The 13,407-nt window shown below is 35.4% G+C and overlaps 1 protein-coding gene across 1 annotated transcript in view; it reads left to right on the top strand.

Moving 5' to 3' along the window:
- The window catches only part of LOC116266952 (UDP-glucose:glycoprotein glucosyltransferase), a 59,353-nt gene that overhangs the window by 4,327 nt on the left and 41,619 nt on the right, over positions 1-13,407 (top strand). Inside the window, exons 4-20 of the mRNA XM_031648482.2 lie at positions 902-1,073; positions 1,638-1,711; positions 1,784-1,880; positions 2,509-2,621; positions 2,716-2,831; positions 4,187-4,244; positions 5,486-5,638; positions 5,771-5,869; positions 6,001-6,168; positions 7,601-7,669; positions 10,991-11,067; positions 11,220-11,382; positions 11,888-12,022; positions 12,138-12,243; positions 12,332-12,426; positions 12,524-12,645; positions 12,835-13,045. Of these exons, the coding sequence (XP_031504342.1) occupies positions 902-1,073; positions 1,638-1,711; positions 1,784-1,880; positions 2,509-2,621; positions 2,716-2,831; positions 4,187-4,244; positions 5,486-5,638; positions 5,771-5,869; positions 6,001-6,168; positions 7,601-7,669; positions 10,991-11,067; positions 11,220-11,382; positions 11,888-12,022; positions 12,138-12,243; positions 12,332-12,426; positions 12,524-12,645; positions 12,835-13,045 (2,028 nt within the window). The remainder of the gene's footprint in view (positions 1-901; positions 1,074-1,637; positions 1,712-1,783; positions 1,881-2,508; positions 2,622-2,715; positions 2,832-4,186; positions 4,245-5,485; positions 5,639-5,770; positions 5,870-6,000; positions 6,169-7,600; positions 7,670-10,990; positions 11,068-11,219; positions 11,383-11,887; positions 12,023-12,137; positions 12,244-12,331; positions 12,427-12,523; positions 12,646-12,834; positions 13,046-13,407) is intronic.

The raw sequence follows: 13,407 nt of genomic DNA, 5'->3' as shown, positions 1-13,407 counted from the left end.
GACTCTTACATAGGGCTCCAAATGTAAGACACAAAACTGGACACCTCATTGGCATGCTATTGGCACACTCTCTTAGAAAATATGTTTATTACAAATTTTATTATGAAAATATATGAATTTAAGTTGATTTATAAGAAGTCTTGATTTTTTGTCATTAATTTTTTGATGGCCCAAGAAACCGCTAAACTTGAAAATTGACTGGCTTAACATGCATTTCCTTAGATGGCACAGAAGAATATATAAACTTTAGGTATTTTAGGGTGCCTGGCTTTGTCCCTGACCTAAGTTGTCTGGGATTTACCACTCTCCCTCTCTCTCTCTCTCTCTCTCTCTATATATATATATATATATATATATATATATATATATATATATATATATATATGCTGGTGTGTGCTAGATAGTTTCCGTATATATATATATATATATATATATATATATATATGCTGGTGTGTGCTAGATAGTTTCCGGATATGTTGCTGAAAAGACCATAAATCATTGCTAAGGTCACCATAAACCGTCGCCACATCATAAAGTCATAAACTGTGTTTAATGCTAATTTAGTGACTGTTCTTTGGCGACAAATTTTTAAATTTTTACCTGTCTAGCATAATCTTAAGATAGTTTCAATTACAAGCTTCTGTTTCCCATTTCTTTATCTCAATATTGACTTTCTTTCAGTTTTCATGTTTTATTTGGTGAGCTTGTTCTCTCTGCCTCTCTCCCTTCTCTTTGCTCAAGTGCTGCACGTATCCTGTACCAAAATATGAAATCTTACTATTTTATTTTTCCCCAGAATTTTTGAATAGACAAAGAAAAACATGAAAGAAAAATTTTATGTTTTCTTTAATCCTTAAAATACTTGTCCATTATCCGATTAAATTGATTTTCTTGCTAGCAGGGAAAAGCTAGATATGTTGTTAGGCCAGTATTGCCATCTGGATGTGAACTGGAGGCCGGGCACTGTGGTGCAGTTGGTGCAGGTGGTTTTGTAAACCTTGGTGGTTATGGAGTGGAGCTTGCATTAAAGAACATGGAGTACAAGGCTATGGATGATAGCACTATGAAGAAAGGTTTGCCATTTTTTTTAGTACTTCTTTTGATCTATGTAACATATGTAAGTCAATGATGTCTAGTCTCTAGGTTCGCAGATTTATGTGCTTTGTGCTTTTGTGTACATAGATTTATGAACATGCCATATAAAATACATAGTATTCTTTGGAAGGGAAGAAGTTCTTCTATGCATGTGTAAGGTGACTTGCTGAAGAAACCTTAAGGATCTCTCTGTGAGGGACCTGAACTCCATGTATCCTTGCGTAAATGGATTTTGGGAAACAAAGTTTAGTTGCATTAGGGGTGAAGGTGGAATTTTACATCGCTGACAAATTTAACAAGTCTAGCAATTTTCTAGAGTCTTATCAGCTTCCTGATATTATTTTGTTCCTCCTGAAAAAGAAAAAAAAAAACAATAATGTTCATTAGCATGAAATTTGGAAAAAAACCTATTGGTGTTCTCTTAACAAGATGTTAGATATCATTGTTATCATAAGAAAGGAACTTGCTAGAGAACTTCTTATTGCAGTGGATATATGGAGGTTTTTTATGTTTACCATATTTCTTAACTTTATATGCTGCAGGTGTCACTCTAGAAGATCCTCGTACAGAAGATCTCAACCAAGAAGTTAGGGGGTTTATTTTCTCTAAAATTCTGGTTAGTATTTGACGGGAACTTCTTATTAGTGATGAATAATATGTTCATCACTTACAGTGTTTTGCTTGTTAGGAACGAAGACCTGAGCTGTCCAATGAGGTCATGGCTTTCAGGGATTACTTGTTATCATCATCAGTATCTGACTCACTGGATATTTGGGAATTAAAAGGTGAAAACCATATTTTAGTACTTTTTTCTTCCTGAAATTTGTCTGTCAATTACCATACCTTTTTCTTTCATTTTGACTATAAAAACCTTTGTCTATCCATCTGCATTTAGTTTCCTTGTTCTCCAAAAGTTAGCTAAGGTAATGCTCCATATGCTGCAGTGGCCGGGCCAAGACTCCTGCCTTGGCTGAGTTTCTTTGTTCGGTTAGCCCATCTGATTGCATTGTCTAGCTTTTTCTGCCTCCTTGTCTCCCTTGCCATTGACCAGCCACAAGCTCCTTCCCTAGTACCTCTGTACTGACCTGCTGGAGGGGCTTATAGCATGTTACATTGTGGTTAAATAGACAAGTTTCTTTTCAGGTGCATGTCTCCCTTGCCATGCACCATCCACAAGACCCTTTCCAAGTACCTCTGTGCTGAACTGCTGGAGAGGGTTATAGTATGCTACATTGAGGTTAAATAGACAGAATGTGGAAATTGTCTTGCTGCATAAGTTGCATATTCAAATGCATGACATGTATGCCCAAGGACCAGCTTTCCTTTAATATTTTCACTTTTTTCAGGTATTATATCTGTTTACTATTGTTGAACATGGTATAAACTGTAAATTCTTTGACCATCTTTTTTCAGATTTAGGTCATCAAACAGTTCAACGGATTGTTCATGCCTTTGATCCCTTACAGTCAATGCAGGAAATCAATCAGAATTTTCCTAGCATTGTTTCTTCCTTGTCACGTATGAAGGTAATGCATAACAATACATCTCCTTCTGATTACTTGTTTTTCTGACGATGATTACATGATCAGTTGACTCACATGCTGAGGTGTGTCTTATCAGCTTGATGATTCTGTAAAAGATGAAATTGTTGCAAACCAGCGGATGGTGCAGCCAGGCAAATCTTTAATGGCATTGAATGGAGCTGTTCTAAACATTGATGATATTGATCTCTACTTGTAATAGTCTCCATCTGTTAGTCCAGATCTTGCTTTCCTTGTTCAAGTTCTGAAGCCACGATTCTTGTCTGAAATAGAAATGACATAAGCATGTAAATTTAAAATATGTCATGCTTGTATAAAATGTTTTTTAATTTCTTCTAAACAAATATTGTATGCTGCATACATGTCAATTTTATGATAATAATTTCAATAAGGTTTGCAATTGTTTTCTTATGAAAAGAGATCGCTGTAATGCCAAGGGAATCCATTATGATATAGGGAAAAGCAAGCTTCCCTCTTTCTGGATTGAAGTTTTCACAGATTTTCGGAAACATTAGTTTCCTGCTTCTGAAGCTATCTTGAAGTTCTTATGAAGCTTCAAATTACCATGTCACTGCGTCTGTTGCATATATATTTGATATTTATCTTGGTTAACTCTGTGACAGTGTCTATAGTGTATGTATCTGCTAATGACATTTGGTCTTGAAGGGAATAAAAAGATTTCGTTGCTAATGATATTTGATTAGGAGTTGCACCTTTGGATTTGTTTGAAACACTCAAAATTTAGTTCGTTACTTTACAATTTATCAAATGCCTTATTTCTAGATTAAAGAAGTGGTTCTTTTTAACTTGTAAAACAAAACTTGTACAGTTCAGCCCATGTTGCTATTGTGACACATCTTTCTTTCTTTTGAGAGGAGTTTGATTTTTTTGCGGGGGGGGGGGGGGGGGGGGGGGGGTGGAGAGAGAGAGAGAGAGAGAGAGAGATGTTTATTCTGATAATTATGCTTTGATAGAGGTGTATTGCAATATTGTGAATGTTTATGAGGAAAATTAGATGTTGCATGTGCTTATTGGGGAATATATCTAATTTAGCTGGCCCAAAATCTCATTGAAGGGAGGTGTCTAAAATACTATCTTCATTCTGTTACGATGGTATTCATGCTGAAGCTTATTAGTGAGTTGGATCCAAGAATGTGAACAGTGTTGAGGTGAAGTGAGGTGTTCCACATAAACTTGAAGCAAGGCATAAAACATAAACCTTACAGGTGCATGAATGAAAACATACAAAATAAAACAAAAGTTAAATAAGTGTTTTGTGAATGAAATATCAACTATTGATTGTAAAAATAAGCGTCATGACACTAAGGCTAGTAAATCTGCAACCATGATTACATATTTCTTAAAATGTCTCACCAAGTATCTGATATAAGCATGATTTTTGCAGATTCGTGTTAATCCTATATTAACTATGGTTTGGCATTGTACTGGATTTTCTTGGTTAAATCATTATTGGATGAGCTTGTTTTTTTTTATTTGATTACTCTGTTATGTGCATGTGGCCATTCTGAAAAATTTGCCTTTTTCCTTAGGTTGTTGGACATGGTCCATGAGGAGTTGTCATTGGTTGATCAGTTTGCCAGTTTGAAGGTAATCTAGTAAACTTTGAAGTTTCTGAATGAAAAGCATCTCGGTTCTTAAGCATCACATCTGCTGGTTTTCCTGGATACGCTTTTGTTTGTGTGCTTCTTCCTTGTTCTTCAAGGAACTTGTAATACAACTATATGGTTAGGTTCCACCAGCTTCTAGCACAGTTGCCAACATTACTCTCCTTAATTTCTTAGCAAGTTCCTTAGCCTCAGACTTGAATTGAACTGCATATCTTTTGAAACCTGGCCGATTCTGCTTATCCCTAGCTTTACTCATCCAAGAAGGGTTTGTTTCTGAAAGATTGCTAACCATACTAAGTATGAGAAAGAAATGGTTAGGCCTGACGTTCTTTTAGTGCCCCTCACTACTTAATTTTTTGCCAATTTTTCATGCATATGAAAAGACCACAATGGGAGAAGTTAAAGCCCCACATTTTTCTTTTTTGTCCTTATAAAGTTCTTAGGGCTCAACTCGTACATATAGTTTGAGTCTTGACAGTCTTTTATGTAGTGCTTTTTCATTCTTGGTTCTTGAAGATGAAAACAGCAATTCAGAGCTAATTTTGTGTCAAAACTAGAATGATTTCGTTAATTTTGTGTAAAATTTTATTTTCTTTTTTGGAGACAAAAAAAAAAGCTTATTTTTTTGGGTGGATTTTGCTTTTATAATGGGAACTATTGCACTCATACGGTTGATAAACCGGTTATAGTAAACACCAACTTAGTTTCATGCTTGACTGTAGTGTCATAGGTGTGCTGCATATTTGTCTCAATGTTGTTGCTTATATAGTTATAGTATGTGTGGCAGCGCAAGGTTCTCTAGTATTCATGAACAACATCTCTAGAAATTGCCATATTATGATAGTTCAAAAGCTTCCAATCATCTGTACTGTGTTTTTAGCATGTCACTTGTACTTTACCAAATTTAAAAAACATGCTTTTATTTTCTGCGATCAAGAGATTTGACCCATCTAGTACCAAGATATTTTGACTTCATTTTCACAAGTATCTGCATTCCTTTCAAAAAATGCTGACACAAGGGGGAAATAGAGGAAGATGAAAAAGCATGAAAATCATGATATTTTTGAAAAAAAGATAAAATGAGAATATCATGTTTTTATCACTTCTTCTTGCGTTTTTCTTTCCCACAGAAAATGTTCTTTAATATATTTCACAATTTTTGAGGTTTCTTTTAACAGTTGTCTTTTGACTGTCAATCTCATGCACGAATCTGCTTTTCAGATTCCTTCAAGCACAATAAAGAAGTTATTGCTGTCTCCACCACCTTCGGAATCTGTAACATTCCGTATTGATTTTCGTTCTGCCCATGTGCATTACTTAAACAACTTGGAGGTGGATGCTATGTATAGGCGTTGGAGAAGCAACATCAATGAGGTGATGTACCCTTGCATTTTGTAACTGTTTTTAGACATTAGGAAAAAAATGTCAGCAAAGTGCTACATGGACGAGCTTAATGGTTCTTGCGGGTTTTGGTTGACGAGGATTGCATATCTTTTTCTGTCACAGCTATTGATGCCAGTTTTCCCTGGGCAGCTTCGTTATATACGAAAGAATATATTCCATGCTGTTTATGTAATTGATCCTGCTACTACATGTGGGCTTCAGGCAAGTAAATTACAATTTTTATTTTACAGTTACTGAAACTGCTATTGAAGTCAGGTAACTATTGATTTTATTTTCTTTTTGAGCATGTCATTTGTATGATCTTAAAGAAACATTAATTTAATATGTTGCAGACTGTCGAGATGATTATGTCTTTGCATGAAAATAATGTCCCCATGAGATTTGGGGTGATTCTTTTTTCATCATCCCTGGTTAAGAACATTGAAGCCAATGATGGGGAACTCCCCAAGGATACTTCAGCAAAATCTAGTCTTAACAAGGAAGAGGATATCTCAAGTTTGGTAAGGAACTTATTCCACCATCATATAGAATGAACCTGGAATGTGTTGTAATTTTTGTATGAAATTATGTTTCTTCATCAACAACAGTTTTTCCTAACATCCGCTATGGAAGAAATGTTCCAAACAAGCATGAATGGCCACGTCTGGCAACCTTTACCAATATACCGGAATATGTGCATGTTTATTTTATTTAATTTTCCATATAATATTGTCCTCCAGGAACTGGTGCTAGTAGATACAAGCCTGTTATGCACGGTGCTTGGATGTGCATGTATGCACATCCTGTAGCACACGTGTACATCATTCATGCACTCACAAGCAGTTTCAACATTTAATACTTCTTGTTTATGTTGCTGAACGGAATTTTATACCCTCTGACAATACCAGAACTATATTGGAGATTTATTCTATGACTTGCCACTGCTAGGGTGCTTAAGCTGAACAGGAAAAGTTAAGACACATTTGTAATTCCTCTTGAGATTGCAAGTAACTTCTTACAGTACATATAAAACCACATATGCTTCCATGCCTGCCACTGAATATCCGTGGTCAAATAGGGACTCGTCTAATTATTGAAACAAGGCCTTAGATTCTATAGGCCAAAATAATCACCAAGTAGTGGTGTAGCAAAAATTTGTGAAGAAATCAAAGTCAAAGCCAATTATAAATATTGATTATTTAACCTATGGCAATTTAGTGAATGACAGCATGGAGTAAAAGAGAGAAAGTTGAACAATAGAAATCAAGGCAGAAAAGGAAAATCATGTATCACTCTGATAGGAGCCATCGAATAAAGGAATTTCGTAATGCACATTCATCACCTGATTGAGAGTGGCAGACAACTTGCAAAATTGTAATGGATTTCCTTACACTTTTGAGCAAGTTTGTGTGTTATTGGCTCTTTTCGACCTTGTTCTGCAACCTTTCAGCTCTCTTTAAGGCACTTGTGTGCATGGCATTTTGGTTTTACTCTCACTACCCTTTGTTAGATGATCTTCCTCCAGAATGTGTAATTAAAAAAAATTCTGGTATTGAATCTTATATGGTGGCATCATACGACCCTTGTCATTTCTCCTTGCCATGGCCATCTTTTAGTTAATTGGTAACAATGAGGTCTCTCTTTCTAAGTTGATTCAAGAAGTCAGTAACCAACTGACCATCACTGTCTTCACATTTCATCAGCATTGTTATGCTCTTATCCTGGAAGTATGTACTTGTTTTCTCTTCTCTGTCATGTATAGATAACATTTGCCTGATTGGGAATCTTTTGTTTGCTATGAAAGCAATGATAAACTTTTGGATTTAATTTTTGTCTCTAATTTTTATGGTAATTATTAGTATTAACCCCCACTTCTTCTTTCTTATGTTGCTTTTGCTAGTATTTGCTTTTTGTCACTGTTTCTTTCTAAAGCATTGTGTTTGGACATTTCAGATTATACGTTTCTTCTTATACATTGAGGAGAACTATGGGACAAGCCTAGCCTTCTCTTTCTTGTCTGAAGTATGTACTCTTTTATTCCTTAAGGATGTCCTTGTCTGAAGTATGTTCCCTTTTTATTGAACTCCTCTCTGTATTAGAAACACTTATGGCGACAAGTTCTCTATTTCTTTCTAGCAATTGGGTCAAGTTGAGAAGAGTCCTATGGTCATTTCTTCCAGGCATGTCGTAGATCTCTAACTAATATTTTGGAAAATATGTTTTTGCTTGGGCTTATTATTATTGATTACCTTGTAGCTTGAGCTGACATTTGGTTTCTTGTCATGCGAGCATATTTATTGTTGATTATGATCATATTTATCTGTCCTTTTTTGGTTTTTGTAAAGCACTTTGTAGATGCATTTGTGAGATTATCTTCAGCTGCCAAGTTGGTAACAACATGACTAGGTTACTTGTACTTAGTAGTTATATATATATATATGTGTGTGTGTGTGTTTGTGTGTTAGGCACCGGGTATAAAATGGATCGGATCCCCATGGGGCTGATCCAATAGTGCTTATAAATAAGGTCGAAGGACCTCTACCTTCTGGGAAGGGAAGGCCCTAATTGGCCTTCTAAAAGGGGCATTCTTTTGATGGGCTGACAGGGAGGGATACTCATATCCTTTTCTGGTGCCAAACATACATATGGCATACATTCTTGGCGACCACAAGTGGGAAGTTCAACTTCCATTCATTTTTGTCTTCTTGGAGAAACTTCACGGACTGAGTGAAAGCCTTTGAAAATATTAAATACCAGATTGTAAACTCTAGAATACCTTGTATATGTCTGGTACATTTAAAGTATTAGTGAAGTGGAATAATTGCTTTGGAGAACTATTGATTTTTGGAATTGGAATTGTAACTGTTACTATGAAACGTTTGTGTCATTATCCCTCATATACAACCAGCTCATAACTTCATAAAATGATGGGCCCATAGATCATGTCTGCATCCTTGTCCACCTGGTTTTGATAAACATGTAAAATGGCACAAAACGGATATCTTGATTTGTGAAATATATATATATATATATATATATATATATATATATATATATATATATAAATTCCTATGAAGGGTTTCTTTTTCAAGTATTTTAAATTTTGTTTTCTTTGGAAAATATGAAATTAAAAAAATTGAAGGACATATAAAAAATAATAGAAAAATTATGAAATCATGAATTTTCTGCTAATTTTCTTAGAAAAATATTGACAAAAAATAAAACTAACTTTTAAAATTCTAAAAGGTACAAAAAATGGAAAATATATGCTAACATGCATATGAACCATAGTTTTTTCTTCAAAGGAAAAGATTATGATCTTTTTTGACACTACGTTGACAATATTGTGACGCTTTCTTGATAAAAATGTTTCCCTTATTTTGGCAAGAAAAACAATATATTTCAAAATATTGTTGGTATGTGAGAACGATGAACTATTGGAGCCCATGAGGATCACAATGAGTGGTTTGGTCAGACAAATCTTTATATGACTCACTCCCTGTTGTGAAATTTAGTTACATATTGGAGATTGTGGAGAATTTGTAAGGACTTATAAGGGAGTTAGATAAGTGGCCTGTTGTTTTGGTTCCTAGTCTTTGTGAGACTTGAACTGAAACTGTTAGTAGACAGCTTAGGATCTACCAAACTAGGAGACTGAGATCGGTGTAAGAGTGAATCAGGTTGTTAAACACGAAAGGTCGGAACTCATGAGAAGTTACCATGCACTAGCCAATCGAATTGATTGGATGGCTTGCAGATCATTGCTTGTAGAGCAAAAAAATTTAGGTGCTTCGAAAAATCACTTTAGGTTGCAACATGTGAACTATTTGATCAATCTGATCCAATTCTTCATAGTTCATTGTGATTCTCATGAGTTCTCATATTTTTCATGGTCCTCACTCTCTCTCTCTTTCCGTCCCTCCCTCCCTCATGTGTTTGTGTGTCTCAATCAAATGAACTCTCATTTAGGCATGTTGAGTCCAATTTTGGATGATTAGACTAGGTTGGGATGTGTGTTAATTTGTCTACAATATGCTCAAATTAAAGCGTAGTCGTGTTGCCAGCTTCATGATATAGTACAGGACAGAACCATTCATAAGTTCTTATGGCATCCCCAGCCAATGAACTTTTAGGAACCCTAAGTTTTTTATGCTTCTAATTATCATTTTGCATCCAGATAGTCATGGAAAATTTAAGAGACAATAATTCCTTTCTAGTTTACTAGGTGCAGTCTGGGATCTTCACTAGTCCAAAATGCAAAAATAGAATGATTATTTGGTGGTTGATTGCAAAAACCTAATGAATGATATATAACAGTGGCTTTGAGGTGATGCTGAATCAAATGACTTTTACACAGGAAGCTGCTTTTCTTTGCATCCTCCATCTGGGAAGGGAGAAAAATAAAAGAGAAATGCACATTTTTTTGGCTATTATGGGTATAAACTTTAGTTTGAAGTTCTGGATGCACGTGACTACAAGGGCTTAAGATCTAGATGATGAGGTGAGCTTTCAATTTATGTAAAATGGGACTGGTGTTGCAAGAATCAGAGGCATAAAGAGCGTGTTGAAAGTTGGGAGGTGGTTGGCAATTATGTTTATGCTAATCTGAATGAACTCTGAGTGAAGATTATGAACTTGAGAAACTTTGAATATATATATATATATATATATATATATATATATATATGTACATGTATAATACATAGGAGGATTCTGATGTGCACCGGATGCCATATCTTCGTGGCTGGTTAAAAATTAAAAATCTGTTGGTGAATCTACCATAGTCCATAGACAATTGCCAAAAGTGCCATAAACTGTTGCGGTACCATAAAACTGTCACTAATGCTCATGTGGTGACTTTTTTTAGCAATAGATTTTAAATTTTTGCCATCCAGTGACATCCAAAATCTGGTGAATTTAAACCATCCTATGTGTATGTATGTATGTAGTATTTACTGCAGAGCATGCACTTACATCTACTTGGAAAGTGACCATAACTTTAGAATCATTTTGTATTTATAAGCTTCAGGCATGATAATCTAATATCTTGTGTAACAGTGTGATTTTGTATGTTTCTTGTCCTATAGAAAATTATAATCTTTTGTCAGAAGTGGACTTTAGAAAACAAAAACCGTCTAAGTGCTTCTGCTTGTTTTCGCTGTCAGTATGTGTATGTCTGGATGTACGTGCATATACATGTTTGTCACATGGTTATGCATGTTGTTGTGCATGACTGCATGTATAACTTATGCACATTATATATTCTACTTCACGATGTTTCAAGCATGTGAGCATTCACAAAGGTAAAATAATTTGATAGCCTGTCATTTTTTCTTCCCACAGGTAAATGTGCTGTCTGAAGGTTCTGCTAATAGCTTGGAGTTACATCACGTTGAAGCAGCATTCGTTGAGACATTGATGTAACGTTTTATGCTTCCTTTCTTCTATGGTTATAATTTTGAGCTAGAGATCTGATGTATAGCCTTTTCCAAGCTGAACAAAACAGTGAACTGTTGATGTCTACATTGCATTTTTCATGTCCTCACAAAAATGTGATACTCCTTTTTTGTAGGTCTAAGGTCAAATCCCCGCCTCAAGAAATCTTATTAAAGATTGAGAAGGACATACTATTCAAGGAAAAGGCTGATGAAAGCTCCTTGTTCGTATTCAAGCTAGGGGTATCTAAGCTTCAATGTTGCCTTCTGATGAATGGGCTTGTTCATGAGCCCACTGAGGTACTTCCCAATTGTCCATTTTTTAATTACTTTTTTTTTCTTTTACTTTACATGATGAAGTTAGATTTATTTAAAGGTACTTTAAGAAATAATGTCACACCCCAAATTTCACTCAACATTTAATTTTCTTTTTGTGGTTGGAATAAAGCTTGACGCCATGTTTCTGTAAGTTCTTGGCAGAGTGGCATAGTTATCCCATGCCACAGCAATCAAATGTTGGACATGGTTTTTGCAGGTGGTAGATTGTGTGTTTCCTTTGTCACATGTTGTGTTCCTGAAACATGTCTTACACGGGTGAAATCAATTGTTTCTTGCATGGTTACTATATTTATCATAATGAATAATTGCAATCTTAGGTTATTCAGTAGTTGATGAGCTATGTCTTTGTCTTATATAAATTGCATTCACTGTGAAGAATGTAGTGAAGGTTTTAATCACAAAAACAGATGCGAAGCCTCTTTGAATTGCTTCTAAGATGGTGGTATGGTAAATGACAAATTTTCAGGAGTCAACGATAAATGCGATGAATGAAGAGCTCCCTAGAATTCAAGAACAAGTTTATTATGGTCATATTGATTCACACACTGACGTTCTTGAGAAGTTGCTTTCTGAGAATGGTTACGTTCGCTACAACCCTCGTGTAAGTTGTACCTTCATATGCATTATCAGCATACACTATTGTTGTAATTTTGTTGCAGAAGTTTAGGCAACCAATTCTTCTGGTGCATATTGATGATCTAGATTGTTACATCTAGATTGTTACGGAGGGTAAAGGTCAAAAGAAGTTTATTTCTCTCACCAAAGAAGCCCTCTGTGGAGATTCAGTGCTAGCTGATATCAGTTACTTGCATCCTCCTGAAAGTATGGCTTATCGTTCCTTGATTGATCAATTTTTGCTGCATTGTTCAGTGAATGATACTCATTTTACTCTACATCTAACCTTTTTCAGCTGTTGATGAAACAAAGCAAATAACTCATCTTATAGCTGTTGATATCACATCAACGAAAGGGATAAGGCTTCTTCATGAAGGATTGCATTACCTGGTTATTTTTTATTTTCTTGCAGATTGTTGTTTCATTGTGTATCTCTGTTATCTTTTAGACTTTTTTCTTATTTTTTTTTAATTTTCTTTTGTTACAGATGAGAGGTCGTAAAAGTGTCCGTGTTGGCTTTCTGATGAATGCAAATGATAGTGCAGTATCTTCAAGATCATCTTGTCTACTATTTGCAAAGCTCTTTGAATCAACCACCTCCTTATTCAGGCCAGTTTGTGAACTTTATTTTTAGAAACCTAGATGTTCAAGCCCAGTGTATTCCCTTCCAATGCAGTGCAATTTATCTCTTGGCTTTTGGCCCTTGGTCTCTTTATCCTTTGACATGGTTCTGTTTCTCCTGGATTTATTATTCATGGATTTTTTATGTTTGTTATGTGGATTTGAATTCTGGTACAGCCATAAGCCAAGGGTGTTGGACTTCTTGGATCAGTTGACCTCTGTCTATGAAAGTGATTATATGCATGATGCATCTTCAAGTGGTGAAAAGATGCAGTCATTTGTGGATTATGTCTCTGAGCTAGCTGCAACTAATGGCTTAACGACAAAAATATTTAGAACGGTTTTGTCTGAATTTTCTGCTGAAGGAGTAAAGAAGAGTTTGGATAAGGTAGTTTTCCTTGTTCACTGTGAAGTGCCTTTCATATAACAACACACCTGTGCACATTTACACACATAACACACAGGCACATATGTACCTATTCATTTGTATATGCATGTACATATGTAGTGTTGACATGAATTAGCCATAAAGGTTTTTTCTCTGAGTGGTCTTGCTATGGTATTGAACCATGATGATTTCCCTAGTTCCTTCTTTCCTTTTTTAGGTATTTCCTTTCCTCAAGAACCAATAACCTGTTGTTCCTGACATGTTTCATTTAGACCTGGTGCGTTCTGAGAAGACATATGGATCTGGTCCATATCCAGATCCGATATGCTTTCATACTAAGTCCTGCAGTTTAGTCATGCACT

The sequence above is a fragment of the Nymphaea colorata genome, chromosome 13, assembly GCF_008831285.2.
Source record: "Nymphaea colorata isolate Beijing-Zhang1983 chromosome 13, ASM883128v2, whole genome shotgun sequence".
Taxonomy (NCBI): domain Eukaryota; kingdom Viridiplantae; phylum Streptophyta; class Magnoliopsida; order Nymphaeales; family Nymphaeaceae; genus Nymphaea; species Nymphaea colorata.
This window is presented reverse-complemented; position numbering and strand designations above follow the sequence as displayed.